This window comes from Schistocerca americana, chromosome 2 (assembly GCF_021461395.2).
Source record: "Schistocerca americana isolate TAMUIC-IGC-003095 chromosome 2, iqSchAmer2.1, whole genome shotgun sequence".
NCBI classification, from domain to species: domain Eukaryota; kingdom Metazoa; phylum Arthropoda; class Insecta; order Orthoptera; family Acrididae; genus Schistocerca; species Schistocerca americana.
Genome location: NC_060120.1, coordinates 311,517,402 through 311,537,932, shown reverse-complemented (window position 1 = coordinate 311,537,932; position 20,531 = coordinate 311,517,402). Strand labels below are relative to the sequence as shown.

The following is a 20,531-nucleotide window of genomic DNA, read 5'->3' as shown; positions in this document are numbered from 1 at the left end:
TTCTGTGCCTGTCTACCGGACTTTACCGCCAGACATAATGCTAAGTATGTATTATCTTTAGCATATAAGCAATCATCGAATCTTAATGTAATGTCCTCCGAATCTCGTTTCAACTCCATCGAACCATTTCTCATGTTAACGACTGCTTTATATTGGTTCAAAAAATTAACGCCTAATATCCCTTCAACAGTTAGAGATGACACAATCATGAACACTGTACTAAACCTCTTCGCCTGGCACACAAAGTCTACCTGCGCTTGTAACTTCACCTCAATTCCCTTCCCTGTAATTACCCTTCTCACTGTTGTTCTTTTCAATGGCAACGTTGGCCATGGTTTTGTAAGACTACAACACTTAAACACATCTTCCCTCAAAACACTCATTACACTGCCTGTGTCGATGACACAAGGTACGATTATATTATTTATTTCTACGCTAATTATTGGGTGGACTTCACTCCCCACATCTCCTACCTCCTCTAACAGATTCTCCCTTAGTTTTCCGTAATCGATATACCTAATATTTACATCATTAATAGTCCTGGTTTGTACCCGCCTATCATGTAGTCACCTTCTTGTCCCTCCGTCATTGTGACAGTGATTGTCCTGTCGTGAACCCAATGACTGCCTATCCTCTCTTCGCCCATCATTTTCATTTTCCCTTCTTCTTCCATCTCTGTCCCATCTTCTATTTTCCCGGTTTGCTGGGCGATATCCCCATGAATTCTGCCCCCTATTTCCTCGCCATCTTCCATTTCCGTCATTCCTCTGATTCCATGCTCTCCTGTCATTCTGATAGTTTCTGCCGTTCCTATCCTCGACTCTGTCTGACCTATGAGTCGTGTCGCCGTTCACAATGTTGCTCTCATTACCCAGTTCCTGTAACAAGTGCTGAAATGACGCGGAATCGTCTAAGCCTCTGCCTGCTATCACTATATCTCTGCTCAATCTCACTGGCAACTTAGTTATACAGATTCTAATGACCTCCCCAGTTTCGTATGGCACATCCAAATACCTATTTCGTCTCAGCATTTCCTGATAGCACGACACTGGACCTCTTATACCACCTTCGTTACAATTTGGCATCACCAATATGCTTTGCTTAACCTGGTCCTGCTTACTTTTCGACCAGAATTCATTTAAAAACTTGTCACAAAATATCATGTAGCTACTACAGTCTTTAATAACATCCTGCATTTTCGCTCTAGCCTCGTCCCTCAAATGGTTACAAACAAACTTCATTTTGAGGAGCGGTCCCCACGATGAAGGTAATGAATCTTGAAATTGAGACAGCCACAGGCATGGATGTTGGTAATTATCAGGATCCGGAAAACAAGTGTACGTTTGTACCGACACGAAGTGGCTCCTACATTCTTCTTCCGCATTTATGTTTTCCGACCTTGGACTATACCCAGTTGGGTTTGCCACCTGTTTTATCCGACACAACCGTTCTTCTAACTCTCTGAGTTCGTCTTCCTCTTTCTGCCTGTTTTCGTTTTTTGAATTTATCTCACTCTCCCTCTGCAGTCTACCTGGTGGTGTTTCACCTTCGCTTCTGCACGCTAATTGCAACTGTGCTAGTTCTTCCCTATGTTTCCTATTTGTTTCTAATTGTGCCTCTTTAAACTGTAATAGTGATTGTATCTCCTCCTGGTCGGCATAAACCTCTCGCTGCGTACTGTCAGAGCCTGTTTCGCCTCTTATACTGATCTTTTCTACATCTGCGCTAATCGTATTCATTCTGACCACTACCTCCGCAACTTCATCCCTGTGTTTATTTAGCGCTACTTCCTGCCGTGTGACTTGAGCTTCCACGCTGTCTAATGCCCCTTGTTTATCTCCAAGTAAGTCCTCCACTATCTCTTTGATTCGCTCATCCGGCCACACGCCCCTGTGTTCTGTAATATCGCTCTCTATTGCACTTATTCGTACCTCCAAATTATTGGCTTTTTCTTTCACGGCATCACATACTTGCTTCAACGCACCCAGATTCTTCTCCCCCTCATCTAACCGATTATTAACTGCGGACAGACGCTCATCGATAACTGTGTGTAACTTCCTCATTGCCTTTTTATTTCCCTTATCCATTGCCTCCAATCTTTCCTTATTTGCTTCCAATCTTTCCTTAGTCTCCCTATCTCTCTCCTTAGTCTCCCTATCTCTCTCCTTATTATCTCTATCCATCGCTTCCAATCTTTCCTTATTTGCTTCCAATCTTTCCTTAGTCTCCCTATCCATTGCTTCCAATCTTTCCTTATTCTCCCTATCTCTCTCCTTATTATCTCTATTCATCGCTTCTAATCTTTCCTTATTATCTCTATCCATCCTCTGTAAAAACTGCAGTAGCACACTGTCATTTGCTACTATCGGTGCGCTCACATTGTTCGCCTTTGAACACCCTCGCTTCGCTAAGGGTAGCTGCACTTTCACTGCATACCTGACCTAGTCCCGGCTCGCCCGCGTCGTCGGGAAAAGCCCCCGATTGTGAACAATGCCCGCCGCTCAAACGATCACCTAGCAGTGGTCCACTGAACAATTCAGCCCCTTCTGAGTGTTTGCCGTTCCCGCTCATTAACCCATGGTCAACAGCTACTTCCTGCTGCACTGCTACGTTCACCCTAGAATCACTATTCTCCATGGTGACTACACTTTTCGACTGCGACCTAGTTACTACGGACATTACGCAAAAAAAATTATACAACGATATTCCAGCCTCGGACGATATAGCAATTAATTACATAAAAAAAATAAAAGATCCTCACCAATCCAGAAAGAAATTGCAAACAGAAAAAATTTTACTTCTTAGCGCTATCACAATATATTCCATCAAAATAAAAAAATCTTAGCAGCAAACCCTAACAGCAAAATATCCTGGCAGGGTCGAAATTATGAGAGGCACCCACATGCCTTGCTCATACTGTGGCATCAAGCAGTCAGGCCTGCAAGATGAGTGATCTGCCAAGCGAGTGGATTCATTCTTATTTATCGGGTAACATGAACTCTCGTACTCACAATTTAGTTACAAATTATCCTCCTGTATGAATAATACGCAACGGAAACACGCTTCTGACTATCAGTAATTTACAGAACTCTGACTGTACACTACGCACTGGCAATACCACATTTTCTTTTTGTCTTTTATTTAACGGCTTTTGTCAACACGTGGCCATGACAACATATAATTCGAAGGAAAAGTCCACCAATCTTTTTCTTTTCACTATCTTATTTATTCCGATAAATTCTCTAATCTAAACACACAAATTCTACAGCCTACAACAATAACACATGAGAAATTCCGCCCAGTGGGCATGGCTTTACAATGGTGAATCTATATATTATGGTCTCGTAATTATTTAACGCTACAGTGCACTTTCTGGATAGGATGGTGGATCTTTTATTATACCTCACACTTCGACTCTCACAATCATCATCACGAAACTTTCCTCCAGACCGAGCGGTACCGAAGGAACAAGCATAACCCACTAATCTTTTGAAACTACCTTGCTACTCTCCCATGCAAACCACACATACCTAAATTACATGACATACATCACACTGCAATAAGAAATATAAAACACTAAATAGTCACAACACTATCACTTTCAGCTTTCCCACTTCATTTAATATTTATCCCAGTTTCACACGACACTGCCCCACTTCGTAATTCTACTTTCCTACCATGAACTCTGGAGATATATGCACGTCCTCCTGTGCAATGCAAGCCAAGTGGCGTTGCTGGATAGATGGCCAACTCACCTTGCTTCTCTCTCAGAGTTTGCATCTAGCATCACACGGAATTATATCATGCAAGGTAATATTAAGAACGTATTCATCACACACGCGAGTCCTCAACTGATACAATGGACGAGTACTTCTCTTTATCCTTTGTCTCATACACAGATTGAGACTCACACAGTACTCACCACGTGGAAGTACTCGTCTCTAATTTCAAGTCCTGCACACGCCATTTCTTAAATATTTCAACTTATGGTACACACGCTATTTCTTAAATATTTCAACTTATTGTACACACGCTAGCAACTCAGCTTAACTTAAGCACACGGAAGTATTTCAACTTATTGCTACACATGGTTTCATTGTGACCGTTGGTCACTTCCGAAGATTACTACAATCCCTTTAATATTACCTGCCTGACATTTAATTCTCCCCACAAAAGTTCCTGAAATAGAGAAATTATTATTTCAAACTACTCTTAAATATTCCGCATGCATACCATCTCTCCTCTCTTTCATCATTACGGAGCACAACTAAAACAGGTCTTAACAGCACAAGATCCAGCGGCAGAGTGCCGAAATATGGCCGTTCTCGAGGTCCTCTCGCACCTCTGTCGAGGTGGGGGAAGACCATGCTACCATATTGGTCCGCCACATTTCAGGCGCTCATAGCTCAGGTACATTTCATCTCTTTGGTCCCACGAAAGGATCGTCTCAAAGATGATCATATACTCACATTCACCATCTGCGGTTAGCAGACGACCATAAATTCATTCATTTCACAGATCTCACCAAACTGGATGTAGGGATTTACTTTGTGAGAGTGCACATGTGATCAATTAAATAAATAAATTGTCATTCTTTCCCACACTGGTATCCGGCTTCGCTGTATTAATTGAAATTGAGTTAGTTTTACGAAAAACAAATGTGTTGTTCTGACAAAAATAATGAAGTATGTTGTACCTATTTTCAATGTCGGGCGTTACTGTACCCTTTCAATTTCTTCAATTTCTTCGTCATCTGCAGAGCTAGTTGGCATATAAACTTGTACTACTGTAGTAGGCATGGGCTTCGTGTCTATCTTGGCCACTATAATACGTTCACTATGCTGTTTGTAGTAGCTTACCCGCACTCCTATTTTTTTATTCATTATTAAACCTACTCCTGCGTTACCACTATTTGATTTTGCATTTATAACCCTGTATTCACCTGACCAGAAGTCTTGTTCCTCCTGCCACCGAACTTCACTAATTCCCACTATATCTAACTTTAACCCATCCATTTCCCTTTTTAAATTTTCTAACCTACCTGCCCGATTAAGGGATCTGACATTCCACGCTCCGATCCGTAAAATGCCAGTTTTCTTTCTCCTGATAACGACGTCCTCTTGAGTAGTCTCCGCCCGGAGATCCGAATGGGGGACTAGTTTACCTCCGGAATATTTTACCCAAGAGGACGCCATCATCATTTAACCATACAGTAAGGCTGCATGCCCTCGGGAAAAATTAGGGCTGTAGTTTCCCCTTGCATTCAGCCGTTCGCAGTACCGCAACAGCAAGGCCGTTTTGGTTAATGTTACAAAGCCAGATCAGTCAATCATCCAGACTGTTGCCCCTGCAACTACTGAAAAGGCTGCTGCCCCTCTTCAGGAACCACACGTTTGTCTGGCCTCTCAACAGATACCCCTCCGTTGCGGTTGCACCTACGGTACGGCTATCTGTATCGTTGGGGCACGCAAGCCTCCCCACCAACGGCAAGGTCCATGGTTCATGGGGTAGGAAGATGGATATAAAACGGATAAATCAAATGCTCAACACCTATCAACAGGATATGTCTGTACTTCCGATGTTACGACGTTTACAAACTGCAGGGCGCCGACAGAAAAACCTATTCCGTCTCGAAGGCGACAAGGACGGCAATGTGTGCTGCGGGCCTATTCTACACACCCGAAGCATCACTCGGCAGATATTTAAATCCGATAGGAGTCTCTGACGGACCCATCTCGACATTTTTAATTGGCGAGGTACAAAAATATCAGCGTACAACCGCTCGGCAACACTACCGTTTTCTGCAACAATGTACGTATTTGTCGGTAGATGAAAAATTCTATCGAATGTCACAGTAAAAATTTCAGCTTCCCATCTTTGTTACAGCTGTGAGATCATGTTCAGTTTTAGTCAAAATTACAAACCTGATGAAGTCGTTCAGTAACGTGCAGTCATTGTGTATGAGGGTCCGCCCAGATAGCTGAGTAGTCAGCGCGACGGATTGCCGTCCTACAGACCCTGGTTCGATTACCGGCTAGGTCGGGGATTTTCTCCGCTCAGGGACTGGATGTTGTGTTGTCTTCATCATCATTTCATCCCCATTCGGCGCGCAGGTCGCCCAATGTGGCGTCGAATGTAATAAGACCTGCACCAAGGCGGCCGGACCTGCCCCGCAAGGGGCCTCCCGGCCGATGACGCCAAACGCTCATTTCCATTGTGTATGAGGGAAAGCATTTGTTCTTGGGTGAGACAGCCGCACATTCGAGGTTTTCATCGGTAGCGAGACATACTCGCGTGATGTAATTGGTATGTTTAACTACAGAGACTGCAATCGGACACAGACACTGAAGTAAAATGTATTTTGCCATAAGTGAGTTTACTACAGGTTTTCCAGGTTAAACATACAATAATGTAATATATAGTGACCTGATAAGTAACTGAGATATTTATTATTTATTGACGGCACATTTCTACAAATATGGTAACAAGCTGATAAAAAAAAATTACACCTCGATATGCGCTCCGTTAGTGGTGCGACTGACATCTAATCTGTATTCCACTTCTCTGCAAGTATTTTGCAGCATTGCAGGCGTAACATTTGCGATAGCTGCACGAAAGCGATGGCGCAGATCTGGTATGAGTAAATTACGAACTAGTGTCTGGTACATTTGATTCTTGATAAACCCGACAGAAAAAAAATCACGTGTTACCAACTGCCGCAAGCAAACACAGAAAACATTTTCAGTTGCCATACTTGCAGAAGCAAACCGCCAATAAATATCTCAGTTACGTCTCAAGTTGTTACATTTTACATTATTATATATTTAACCTGGACACCCTGTAGAACTTAGCTGTACGTCAGGAGCAGTCTTGTTTGTGACTTTTAAATCTTTTATAATTTTTCTTGGGCTATCCCCAAGTTTAGTTCCATTCCATATAAAAATGAGCTGTGTGAAATTTTGGCTCAGTAGGATTAGGAGAACGGGTGACCCTCAACCTTAGAAGAAGAAAAATCCGTAAAAATGAAATCAACTTTACAATGTTTTACTTCTGCAACATCGGATTCGTTCATTAACCAATGTAGGCATTTTGTTTACTTCCGACTCCTTAACTGAATGTGTTTTCACGTCACAAATCACAGTGGGTGGGTGACATGGTGGATCAGTGACCGAAAGACAGGTAGAGAGAGGGCAGAGTGAGTCGAGCTCTTTCCCTGTTACTACCCATCCCGGACCGCCCCTTTATGATATAATTGTATATGTGTAGTTACGAACTGCTACTCGTCTTCAGTATCAAAATCTCTTAAATCTAAGTTCTCGGATTAACTCCCCATCTAATTGGGCTCAAATTGCACCCATGGCGTATGGTTGAGGGATATAGTAGATGCATAGTGGCATTTTGCCAGAGACATCTGATGCGCCAGTACGGTCCACGATAGGTAGGTCAGCAGGTCTGTACCTTGCCCCCCCAAGGCTACTTTTCCTCATTACCCTGGATTTTCCTGTCTAGGGTCATCACAGAAGTGAAGAGTGCAACCCCATCGTTCAAACGTTTGAAGAACTTGAGCTGCAAACTGTACAGTTTTCTCATGATTTACATGATGTACGTGGCTCGTTTGAAAGAAGTTCGTAATTCACTGAAGGGACGGGTGCAGTACTGTATCTAAATGAGAGATGACACGTGAAATAGACCTTTAACATCTGTATCTACATCTGAGTTACGCAAACCACCTCACGGCGTGGGACAGAGAGTAATAATTTGTGTACAACTCTCACTTCCCTCTTTTTTCCTGTTTCAGTTGCGAATGATTCGCAGGAGGAGCGATTACTGATAAGCCCCCCGCGTGGGCTCGAAGTTTTCTAATTTTATCTTCATAGTCTTTTCTCGAGATACATTCAGGACGAAGCAATATATTGATTGTTTCTTCCAGGAACGTATGCTCTCGGAACGTTGACAGTAGATCATACTGTGATGCAGAACGCCTCTCTTGCACCGTCTGTCCACTAGAGTTGACTGAGCAATTTCGTGACGCTTTCACGCTTACTGGATAGACCTATAATGATTCATTCTGCTTTTCTTTGGTTCTATTAATCCTATCTGGTACGGATTTCAGACGGACGAGCAATATTCAGGTACTGTTCAGAGGAGTGTTTCGTAAGCTACCTCCTTTGTTGATGGGTTACTTTTCCTGGGGATTCTTGCAATGAATCTCAATTGACATCTGACTTACAAGTGATTAATTTTATGTGGTCGTTCCACTTAAAATCTCTCCGTGCGCGTACTCCTACATGTTTTATGGAAGTATTTGCTTCCAGTGATTGTTCTGCAATCGTGTAATAGTACGATAATAGGTCTGAAATAGTAGGGAGTTTAGATCTGGGAGTGGTAAGATGCTGACCATTTAAAAGATAATCAGTTTCAAGGTATTTATTTGCTACAGAGGCCAGATTCAACATAAACAATGATAAAAAATTAAGCTCGAGGGAACAACACAATAAGTTACCAAAACCTTAAATAACTGTCCTTTGAATGTTTCAGAAATTCCCTTTTTTCCAGTTCATGTCAAAACAAAACCTCTGAATTTCATAAACATTAGAAAATAGCCCCCAGACACTCAGTGGATTTAACAATTATTTTAGCTCCTTGAAAATCAACATTCAAATAATCACAAGATGAATAATACTTTAAACATTTAAAAAGCTTTGAAGATAGCAAATTATGTAATTTCTACATTGACTTTAAAATAAGAAAGGGGGCATTGACAAATCAACAAGCAAAAGCAATTATTCGCAAGAGCAAATTAAGCAATTATAAAAGGGCTGAAACACATGGATTAGCCAACACAAAGACAAATTCGGATTTGGCTCACTCCCCAAACGGCTGCTCGATTCAGTAAGATTATAAAATACGCACACACACCGAAGAGCCAAAAAAGCTGGTACACCTGCCTAATATCGTTAGGATCCCCTCGAGCACACAGAAGTCCCGCAACACGACGTGGCATGGACTCTACTAATGTCTGAAGAAGTGCTGGAGGGAACTGATAACATGAATCGTGCAGTGCTGTCCATAAATCCCTAAGAGCACGAGCGGATTGAGATCTCTTCTGAACAGCGCGTTGCAAGGCATCCCATGTATGCCCAATAATGTTCATGTGTCGGGAGTTTGGAGGCCAGCGGAAGTGTTTAAACTCAGAAGAGTTTTCCTGGAGCCACTGCGTAGCAATTCTGGGCGCGCGGGGTGTCGCATTGTCCTGCTAGAATTGCCCAAGTCCGTCGGATTGCTCAGTGTACATAAATGGATGCAGGTGATCAGACAGTATCTTTACGTACGTGCCACCTTTCAGAGTCATATCTGGACGTATCACGGATCCCATATCACTCCAACTGCACACGCCCCACATCATTACAGAGCCTCCACCAGCTCGAACAGTCCCTTGCTGACATACGGGGTCCATTGATTCACGAGGTAGTTTCCATACCCATACACGTTCATTCATCGATACAATTTGGAACGAGAGTTGTCCGACCAGGCAACATGTTTCGAGTCATCAACAGTCCAATGTCGGTGTTGACGGGCCCAGGCGAGGCGTAAAGCTTTGTGTCGTGCAGTCAAGGGTACACGAGTGGGACTTCGGCTCCGAAAGCCCATATCGATTATGTTTCGTTGAATGGTTTGTACGCTGACACTAGTTGATGGTCCAGCATTGAAATCTACAGCAATTTGCGGAAGGGTTGCACTTCTATCGCGTTGAACGATTCTCTTCAGTCGTCGTTGGTTCTGTTCTTGCAGGATCTTTTTTCGGCCGCAAGGATGTCGGAGATTTGATATTTTACAGGATTCCTGATATACGCGGTACAGTCGTGAAATGGTCGTACGGGAAAATCCCCACTTCATCGCTACCTCGGAGGTGCTGTGTCCCATCGCTCGTGCGCCGACTATAGCACCGCGTTCAAACTCACTTAAATCATGATAACCTGCCATTGTAGCAGTAGTAACCGATCTAACAACTGCGCCAGACACTTGTTGTCTTATGTAGGCATTGCCGACGGCAACCCTGTATTCTGTCTTTTTACATAGCTCTGTATTTGAATACTCATGCCTATACCAGTTACTTTGGCGCTTCGTGTATAATATACAGTAAATTTACATAACAAATAAATGGCAAATGGCACACGGGCCTCCAGCTATAAAAAAGAATACCAGGACAGGCAACTGTACCCACTTGACCCACAAGCACTTCAGATTAACAGAGTGAAATTTACAATAACAAAGCAAATTAAAATATGCAGATGAGCCTTTTAATCCTGCCTGAGGAAATCAAAGCAGGCAGCTGGCCCTATTTGGTCCATTACTTTAAGTTATCTGACAGTGAAGAAATACTGAAGACTCCTTAATGTATGAAATATATGTATTATAAGCGGAGATAAAAGCAAAACTTTTTTGATTAAATACACGCACAACAAAACTAGGTAAAGTGCAAGCCCTCTTAGAAATGAATTGATGTTTAACTCACATAAGTTCTTATCACTGGGATGCTGATCCATGTTAAGGGCATCAGCCAAAATAACGGCTAGTAGTATAAGCCAGACCAGCTTAAACTAAGAGCACCAAGCGAAACTCAGTAACAAAAACACAGGAGTTTTCACGAACTATGGCAGTCACTTCACCGCACACAGGATATGAAGCTCACCGTTAATTCCTCTGTCACACCTGGAAAAATTAAGGATGATGTATATTGCCGCGTCCGCCAACCAAGGCAGCAAGGAACTGGCCTAGTCGAACTCCAAAAGTCAGTGAGAAGTAGCGACTCTCCAGTAGGCATAGCCACGCCCCCCAAAGTATAAATCTGCCATCTAAATGCAGTGAGATTACCCGCACAGGTAAAAAGTTCAGCCAGACTCCTTCACTGACAGTCGACCTCTAACAGACCACTAGCGCAAGCTGCACGTGTGCTTATATCCCGGCCGAGACCCGCAAGGATGCCACGTGCTGAGCAGCCAGAGGAGCTGTAACTAGGTAACAAAACACAAAAAAGTTCCACAGGTGAAAAAATTGATATGAGCGAGCATGCATCGCTCAGGGTCTTTCTGTCTATGTACACGAAACATGTCACATTTGTTTATGCCTTCTCCTACACCAAATGTCGATCCTCTGCAGGTCTTCCTGCATTTCACTTCAATTTTCTACCGTTTTTTCTACCGTTGCGACTTTCTGCATACAATAACGTTATCCACGAACATCATGGAACTTCTGACATCTACTAGGTCATTTATGTACACAGACGAAAAAAAAACGCAACAACAAAAAGTAGTGGTGCGACATAAACGAAAGTTGGTAGGCGTGTTTCTATATCTGAAAAATGATGTCTGCTCAAATTTCGCACCAGTCGCATAAGAGTTGCGCTAGTAGCGGCACAACGAGGATACAAATCAGCTTGCTTTAAATACACACTGTAACGGTCGTGAGCGTTAGTTACCTTTGAGATTAGATATGGTGAGTTGATGCTAGTCAAGAACGCCTTTATCACGCTATTATCAACACCTCCCTGAGTTTGAACGAGGTCGTGTAACAGGACTACTAGAATCTGAATACTTCTTCTGCGATATTGCAGAAAGACTAGGCAGGAATGTAGCGACTGCACATGATTGCTGGCAGCGGTGCTCACGAGAACGTACGGTCGCAAGACGACCGGGCTCTTAGACGGCCACGTGGCACTACCGAGAGGGAAGACCATCGTGTTGCCTCTGGATTGTTTCGGTATCTTAATTTAATCCGACCTGGTGGGGATCCCACACTCTCGACACGTATTACAGAATGAATCGCACTTGTGCTTGTTTATACGTTGTCTTCTTTGTAGAAGAGCTACACTTACCTAAAAATTCTCCCAATAAACCGAAGTCGACCATCCGCCTTCCCTGCTACCGTCCTTACGTGGTCGATGCAGTTCTTATGGCTGTGCAACGATATGCCCGGAAGTACAATCGACGAGAATGTGGCAAGCAGCACACTGCTAACGCTTTATTTCAACATCACGGGATTGTTTTTCCTGCTCATCTGCGTTAACTTACATTTTTCTACACTTAGGGCAAGCCGCTACTCATCACAGTAACTAGAAATTTTGTCTAAGTCATCTTGTATCGTCCTAAAGATACTCAACGACAATCCTTCCCGTACACTACTGCATCATAAGAAAACAGTTGCAGATTGCCGCTCACCCTGGCAGTTAGATCATTTAAGAGACTAAGAACGGTTCTATAACACTTCCGTGGGGGACTCCTGATGACAATCTTGAAATAGCGGCGCGAGGTCGATAATAGTTCACAATCTGGTTCGAGTACACATAACAGCACAACTCGAAGCACCTGAAGAAGAGTACTGGATCAGTCATCGAAATATTGTCCATAAAGTGGAAGTGACAACTCGCCAGAACATTCGAAAGCCCACCATTACTTTTTGCACATTGGCTCTGGCTGACGCCAGTTACAGTGCGTTCGCTGGACTCTCCAGAAACCTTCGGATTCACAGCGCAGATTGCTTAGAAAACTGGACTCTATTATGTACGAAGTGGAAAGGACCTTCCTCCTGGGGGCGTAAGTAGCTCTCCAGGGGAGTGACGTTGTGTGTCTGCACCTGTTGCAGGGCAGCATCTACACGTGGGTGCTGGAACACCGCATGCACCACAAGTACCACGGCACGGACGATGACCCGTTCAACTACCGGCGCGGCTTCCTGTTCTCGCACGTGACCAGCCGCCTGCTCAAGCCACACCCACGCTTTCAGGAGGTCGCCGCCACCATCGACATGAGTGACATCGAGGCCGATTCCATCGTCATGTTCCAGCACAGGTGCGCGCGCCGGCCGTTCGCCGCAGTGCTGTTATCCTTCCGCCGACTGCGGCTGTTCGGATTAGAGATAGATGTTTTCGTTCCATTTATTCATTTCAGATTTTCAAGAATGTAGAACATGCTGTTGTTTTGGTCTTCAGTGCAAAAACTGTTTTGCTGCAGCTCTCCATGCCAGTCTATCCGGAGCAGGCCTTTTCATCTCTGCATAAGTACTACAAACAACACTTATTGACACTTTCTTACCGTAGTCCAGTCTTGCTCTCCCTCTACAATTCTTACTCCACCCCCACCCCCAAATTTCTTCCATTACCAAACTGGTGACTCCTTGAAGCCTCGGAATGTGTCTATATCAACTGATCCCTTCATTTCGCCAAGATGTGTCATAAGTTACTTTGCTCCCCAATTCTGTACAGAACCTCCTCCTCATTTAGTCATTCTATCCATCTAATCTTCAGCATTCTTCTGTAACACTATATTATCTTCTTGTCTTAACTGTTAACTATCTATATTTTACTTCCGTACGAGGCTACACTCCAGAGAAATACCTCCACAAATTACTTTCGACCACTTAAATTTATATTCGATGTTAACACACTACTGGCCATTAAAATCGCTACACCAAGAAGAAATGCAGATGATAAAAGGGTATTCATTGGACAAATATATTATACTAGAACTGACATGTGATTACATTTTCACGCAATTTGGGTGCATAGATCCTGAGAAATCAGTACCCAGAACAACCACCTTGGCCGTAATAACGGCCTTGATACGCCTGGGCATTGAGTCAGACACAGCTTGGATGGCGTGTACAGGTACAGCTAGCTGCCCATGCAGCTTCAACACGATACCACAGTTCATCAAGAGTAGTGACTGGCTTATTGTGACGAGCCAGTTGCTCGGCCACGATTGACCAGACGCTTTCAGTTCGTCAGAGAGCTGGCGAATGTGCTGGCCATGGCACCAGTCGAACTTTTTCTGTATCCAGAAAGGCCCGTACAGGACCTGCAACATGTGGCCGTGCATTATCTTGCTGAAATGTAGGGTTTCGCAGGAATCGAATGAAGGGTGGAGCCACGCGTCGTAACACATCTGAAATGTAACGTCCACTGTGCAAAGTGCCGTCAATGCGAACAAGAGGTGACCGAGACGTGTAACCAATGGCACCCCATACCATCACGCCGGGAGATACGCCAGTATGGCGATGACGAATACACGCTTCCAATGTGCATCCACCGCGATGTCGCCGAACACGGATACGACCATCATGATGCTGTAAACAGAACCTGGATTCATCCGAAAAAATGACGTTTTGCCATTCGTGCACCCAGGTTCGTCGTTGAGTACACCATCGCAGGCGCTCCTGTCCGTGATGCAGCGTCAAGGATAACCGCAGCCATGGTCTCCGAGCTGATAGTCCATGCTGCTGCAAACGTCGTCGAACTGTTCGTGCAGATGGTTGTTGTCTTCCAAACGTCCCCATCTGTTGACTCAGGGATCGAGACGTGGCTGCACGATCCGTTACAGCCTTGCGGATACGATGCCTATCATCTCGACTGCTAGTGATACGAGGCCGTTGGGATCCAGCACGGCGTTCCGTATTACACTCCTGAACCCACCAATTCCATATTCTGCTAACTGTCATTGGATGTCGACCAACGCGAGCAGCAATGTCGCGATACGATAAACCGCAATCGCGATAGGCTACAATCCGACCTTTATCAAAGTCGGAGACGTGATGGTACGCATTTCTCCTCCTTACACGAGGCATCACGACAACGTTTCACCGGGCAACGCCGATCAACTGCTGTTTGTATATGAGAAATCGGTTGGAAACTTTTCTCATGTCAGCACGTTGTAGGTGTCGCCACCGGCGCCAACCTTGTGTGAATTCTCTGAAAAGTTAATCATTTGCATATCTCAGCATCTTCTTGCCATAGGTTAAATTTCGCGTCTGTAGCACGTCATCTTCGTGGTGTAGCAATTTTAATGGCCAGTAGTGTACATTTCTCTTCTTCAAAACCGCTGTCCTTGCTGTTGTCATTCTGTATTTTATAGCCTCTTTATTTCAGCCATCGTAATTTATTTTACTACCAAAATACCAAACTGATCTACTACTTTACTACCCAAATACCAAACTGCTCTATTACTTTTAGTGTCTCACTTCCTAAACCAATACCCTCAGCATCGGCTGATTTAACTCAACTATATTCCATTACCCTTGTTGTACTTCTGTCGATGTTCGTCTTAATCATTTGCAAAATGCCTTCTGTTCCGTTTAATTTCTCTGCCAAGCCCTTTGCAATCTGTGAAACAATTATAATGTCATCAGGAAACCTCAAAGTTTTTATTTCTTCCCCCCTGAACTTGAATTGGCTTTCCAAATTTCTCCTTTGTTTCCTTACTGCTTGCTCAATTCACAAATTGAATAATATCGGGGATAGACAACAGTGCCTCAATCCCATATCAGCTATTGCTTCTCTTTACTGTACTTAGACTCTTATTTTAACGGTAGCATGGTTTCTGTACAGGTAGTAGACAACCATTAGCTCTCAGCGTTTCTTCTCTGCTACCTTCCGAATTTGGAAGAGTGTATTCGAGTCAACATTGTATAAAGATTATCCTAAATCTACAAATGCTACAAACTTAGATTCGGTATTGCCTCGTATTTTCCAAAACTTCCTTGAAACCCAAATCAATTTTCCGTGAGGTTTTATCGTATCAGTCTTTCCATTCATCTGTAAATAATTCGTGTCTGTATTTTACAACTACTACTTATTATCCCAAATTATTTGCTCAATGCGAATTTCATAACGTCAGCTGCAATGGGTATTGCCCAACTGTTACATACGAGAATTTGTGCCGGACCGGGACTCAAGCCCAAATTTACGACTTATCGCAAATGGTTGCCTTAAACATTTCGGCTATCCATGCATGCTTTCCAGCCTGGTGCAAACCTCCGTATCTCACTGTTCACTTCCTTATATCGTAGTCTTATCTACGTCTCCCTTTAAGTTCGCAACATTACTTGATTTCCGCTTAGGAAGAATGACACCACCACAAGGAATCGAGACCACGTTTATCTTGTGCACTCCGTCTCGTCTTACGATACTTGCATGTGATTTGAAGATCAGCAGCTGTATGAAATACAGGGCTAGTCAAAATTATGTTAATTCACATATGCCACAAACAATTTATTAACTTTATACACATGTAAAAACGAAACACATCGAATGTGTTAGATGATACGCTGCAAGTGTTAAATACTTGCGAACTCAACCTGTTCGCCATCGCATTCAGCACGTAAAAACCAACGATTAACAGCAGCATTTAAAACCAGTACACACATTTCACTGGGAACTGATAATATCAAACCCAATATACGGTTCTTTAGGTCACTGATGACGCGAACTTTCCTGCAGCAAACGCGCTCCTTTACCAAGTCTCATAACCAGAAATCACAGGGCTTTAAGAAAGGAGATTGTGGAGGCCAATACAATGGTCCATCACAACCAGTCCATCGTCCAAGAAACGTAGCATTGAGATAGTCTCTAACAGTACGGGCCTAGTGCGATGGAGCGCCATTGTGTTGGAAATTTCTAGACCTAGCTCATCAATGATGTACTGCTGCAACATCTGAAAGTAGACGTCTGAAGTTATTGTTGGTGTATCAAAAAAAAGTAGGGTCCAATTACTCCAGCGGCGGTCACAGCGCACCAAAAATTCACTTTGGGGGAGTCACGTTCATACTTCCGGATGACTCGTGGGTTTTCGGTGGTCCAGAAAATCGTGTTATGTCGGTTCACAAGTCCACTTGTGTGAAAAGTAGCTTCATCGCTGAATGCCATTACATTCAGAATATCTTTCTGGATATTCGTAATTTCAGCTAAAATTTGACAGCATACCACTCGCTTACGTTTCTGCGCCATTGTTAAAGCTGGGTGACTTGGATGTGGCATGGTCTCATCCCAGGGTCGTGTTCCAAGATGCGCCAAAATGTTTATTGAGGAATTCCTGTTCCCAAAATGCAGCGAAAGACTCTGCAGCACTGCTTCTTGTGCGACAGCGATGTTTTGCTCACATCTTCCTGTTCTTAGACGTCCTGCATTGCCACGATAGTTGTTAGCTACGGATTCAGCATCCACAAACTTCTTGTAGATGCGATACACTGTTCAATGGCTTGGTGGTTCATGTGAAGATCGCATTCTAACGTTTTCATGGACAAGAGTCAGTGAACCGTACACTTCCACCAATCTTGCTGCAAATCTTTTCTCGAGTGTAATTCGTTCAGCTACTGTGCAACTAAAAACAGAAGAGATTGAAGACGTTACAATGATCAGTTGTGCGACAGCTAAAAAAACGATATAATACATGGTACAATATATTTCAATAAATTATTTCTGCTCTCTACGTGTTATGTCCATTTCAGTGTCAACATATTTTTGATTAGTCCTGTATTATCAGGATGAAATGTTCGCTCTGCAGCGGAGTGTGCGCTGATATCAAACTTCCTGGTGGATTAAAATTGTGTGCCGAACCAAGACTCGAACTCAGGACCTTTGCCTTTCGCGGGCAAGTGCTCTACCGCCAGTGAAAGGCAAAGGTCCTGATTTCGAGTCTCGGTCCGGCACACGGTTTTAATCTGCCAGGAAGTTTCAACCCTGTGTTATACCAAATTATTCGCTGAATGCGTATGTCATGACTGACTGTCAAAAATATGTATCGTAAGCCGAGTCGGGGCATACTACGAAAAGAATGGTCTTGATTCCTTGTGGTGGTGTCGTTCTCCCTGAGCGGGAGTCAAGTAATGTTGCGAGCTTAAAAATGGTTCAAATGGCTCTGAGAACTATGCGACTTAACTTCTGAGGTCATCAGTCGCCTAGAACTCAGAACTAATTAAACCTAACTAACCTAAGAACGTCACACACATCCATGGCCGAACCTGCGACCATAGCGGTCGCTCGGTTCCAGACTGTAGCGCTTAGAACCGCATGGCCGGCACGAGCTTAAAGAGAGACGTACATTAGACTACGATATAAGGAAGTTCACAGTGACGTATGGAGGTTAGGATTTGGCTGGGAAGCGTGCAAGGCCAGCCGAAATGGTTAAGGCGACCACTTCTCGTAAGTTGGAAATCTCGCCTATAGTCCCAATTTGGTACAAATTCTCGTATGTCACAATTGGGTAATACATCTGTACCCATTGTATCTGATGTCATGGAATTCGCATTCAGCGAATAATTTGGAATAATATTTCATAGCCGGCCGTGGTGGTCTAGCGGTTCTAGGCGCTCAGTCCGGATCCGCGTGACTGCTACGGTCGCAGGTTCGAATCCTGCCTCGGGCATGGATGTGTGTGATGTCCTTAGGTTAGTTAGGTTTAAGTAGTTCTAAGTTCTAGGGGACTGATGACTACAGATGTTAAGTCCCATAGTGCTCAGAGCCAATATTTCATACAACTGCTGATCGTCAAATCATTTGTAAGTTTTAGTTATTAAATTGATGGTTCATAATATTCGTACCTGTCGGCGCCTGCCTTCTTTGCAATTTGGAATATACTGCATAACCCAGGAAATTGTTTTGTTATGGTATGTTCTCCCATGAACCTCAATAATTCTGGCGGAATTTCAGGGAGCTTATTTCGATTTTAATCTTGTACTGTTCTGTCAGATTTGCTCGCCGTATCGTATCTCCTGTTTCATTTTCATGTATTTCCTCTTCTCTCTCAATAACATGATCTTCAAGTTTGTTTCCTGTGAACAGCTCTTATAGATGTATTCCTTCCACCTTTGAGCCTTCCCTTTTTTGTATACAGGGTGTTACAAAAAGGTACGGCGAAACTTTCAGGAAACATTCCTCACACATAAATAAAGAAAAGATGTTATGTGGACATGTGTCTGGAAAGGCTTAATTTCCATGTTAGAGTTCATTTTAGTTTCGTCAGTATGTACTGTACTTCCTCGATTCACCGCCAGTTGGCCCAATTGAAGGAAGGTAATGTTGACTTCGGTGCTTGTGTTGACATGCGACTCATTGCTCTACAGTACTAGCATCGAGCACATCAGTAAGTAGCATCAACAGGTTAGTGTTCATCACGAACGTGGTTTTGCAGTCAGTGCAATGTTTACAAATGCGGAGTTGGCAGATGCCCATTTGATGTACGGATTAGGACGGAGTAATAGCCGTGGCGCGGTACGTTTGTATCGAGACAGATTTCCAGAACGAAGGTGTCCCGACAGGAAGACGTTCTAAGCAATTGATCTGTGTCTTAGGGAGCACGGAACATTCCAGCCTATGACTCGCTACTGGGGAAGACCTAGAACGACGAGCACACCTGCAATGGACGAGGCAATTGTTCGTGCAGTTGACGATAACCCTAATGTCAGCATCAGAGAAGTTGCTGCTGTACAAGGTAACGTTGACCACGTCACTGTATGGAGAGTGCTACGGGAGAATCAGTTGTTTCCGTACCATGTACAACGTGTGCAGGCACTATCAGCAGCGGATTGGCCTCCACAGGTACACTTCTGCGAATGGTTCATCCAACAATGTGTCAATCCTCATTTCAGTGCAAACGTTCTCTTTACGGATGAGGCTTCATTCCAACGTGATCCAATTGTAAATTTTCACAATCAACATGTGTGGGCTGACGAGAATCCGCACGCAATTGTGCAATCACGTCATCAACACAGATTTTCTGTGAACGTTTGGGCAGGCATTGTTGGTGATGTCTCGATTGGGCCCCATGTTCTTACACCTACGCTCAATGGAGCACGGTATCATGATTTCATTCGGGATACTCTACCTGTGCTGCTAGAACATGTGTCTTTACAAGTACGACACAACATCTGGTTCATGCACGATGGAGCTCCTGCACATTTCAGTCGAAGTGTTCGTACGCTTCTCAAAAACAGATTCGGTGACCGATGGATTGGTAGAGGCGGACCAATTCCATGGTCTCCACGCTCTCCTGATCTCAACCCTCTTGACTTTCATTTATGGGGCCATTTGAAAGCTCTTGTCTACGCAACCCCGGTACCAAATGTAGAGACTCTTCGTGCTCGTATTGTGGGCGGCTGTGGTACAATACGCCATTCTCCAGGGCTGCATCAGCGCATCAGGGATTCCGTGCGACGGAGGGTGGATGCATGTATCCTCGCTAACGGAGGACATTTTGAACATTTCCTGTAACAAAGTGTTTGAAGTCACGCAGGTACATTCTGTTGCTGTGTGTTTCCATTCCATGATTTATGTGATTTGAAGAGAAGTAATAAAATGAGCTCTAGCATGGAAAGTAAGCGTTTCCGGATACATGTCCACATAACATATTTTCTTTCTTTGTGTGAGGAATGTTTCCTGAAAGTTTGGCCGTACCTTTTTGTAACACCCTGCAGTACTGGCTTGCCATCTGAGATCTTGATATTGATGAAGCTGCTTCTCTTTTCTCTGAAGGTCTGTTTATTTTTCCAGTTGGTGGCATCTATGTTGCTCCTAGTCATGTAAGCTTCTATAGCTTTGCATTTCCCCTATAGCCATTCTTGATTTGCTGTTGTGCCCTTTCTGTCACTTTCAGTTTTGTGATATCTGTATTCGCTTTTGCTGGCATCATTTGCTGTCCTTTTCCGTTCTCTCGTTTCATTAATTACATTTAGTACTTCTTGCGTCACCCAAGAATTTCTACTGG

General features: G+C 43.7%; 1 protein-coding gene across 1 annotated transcript in view; it reads left to right on the top strand.

The window, feature by feature from the left end:
- Positions 1–20,531, top strand: part of LOC124595851 (acyl-CoA Delta-9 desaturase) — a 179,931-nt gene that overhangs the window by 127,519 nt on the left and 31,881 nt on the right. Inside the window, exon 4 of the mRNA XM_047134758.1 lies at positions 12,643–12,848. Coding sequence (XP_046990714.1) covers positions 12,643–12,848 — 206 coding nt within the window. The remainder of the gene's footprint in view (positions 1–12,642; positions 12,849–20,531) is intronic.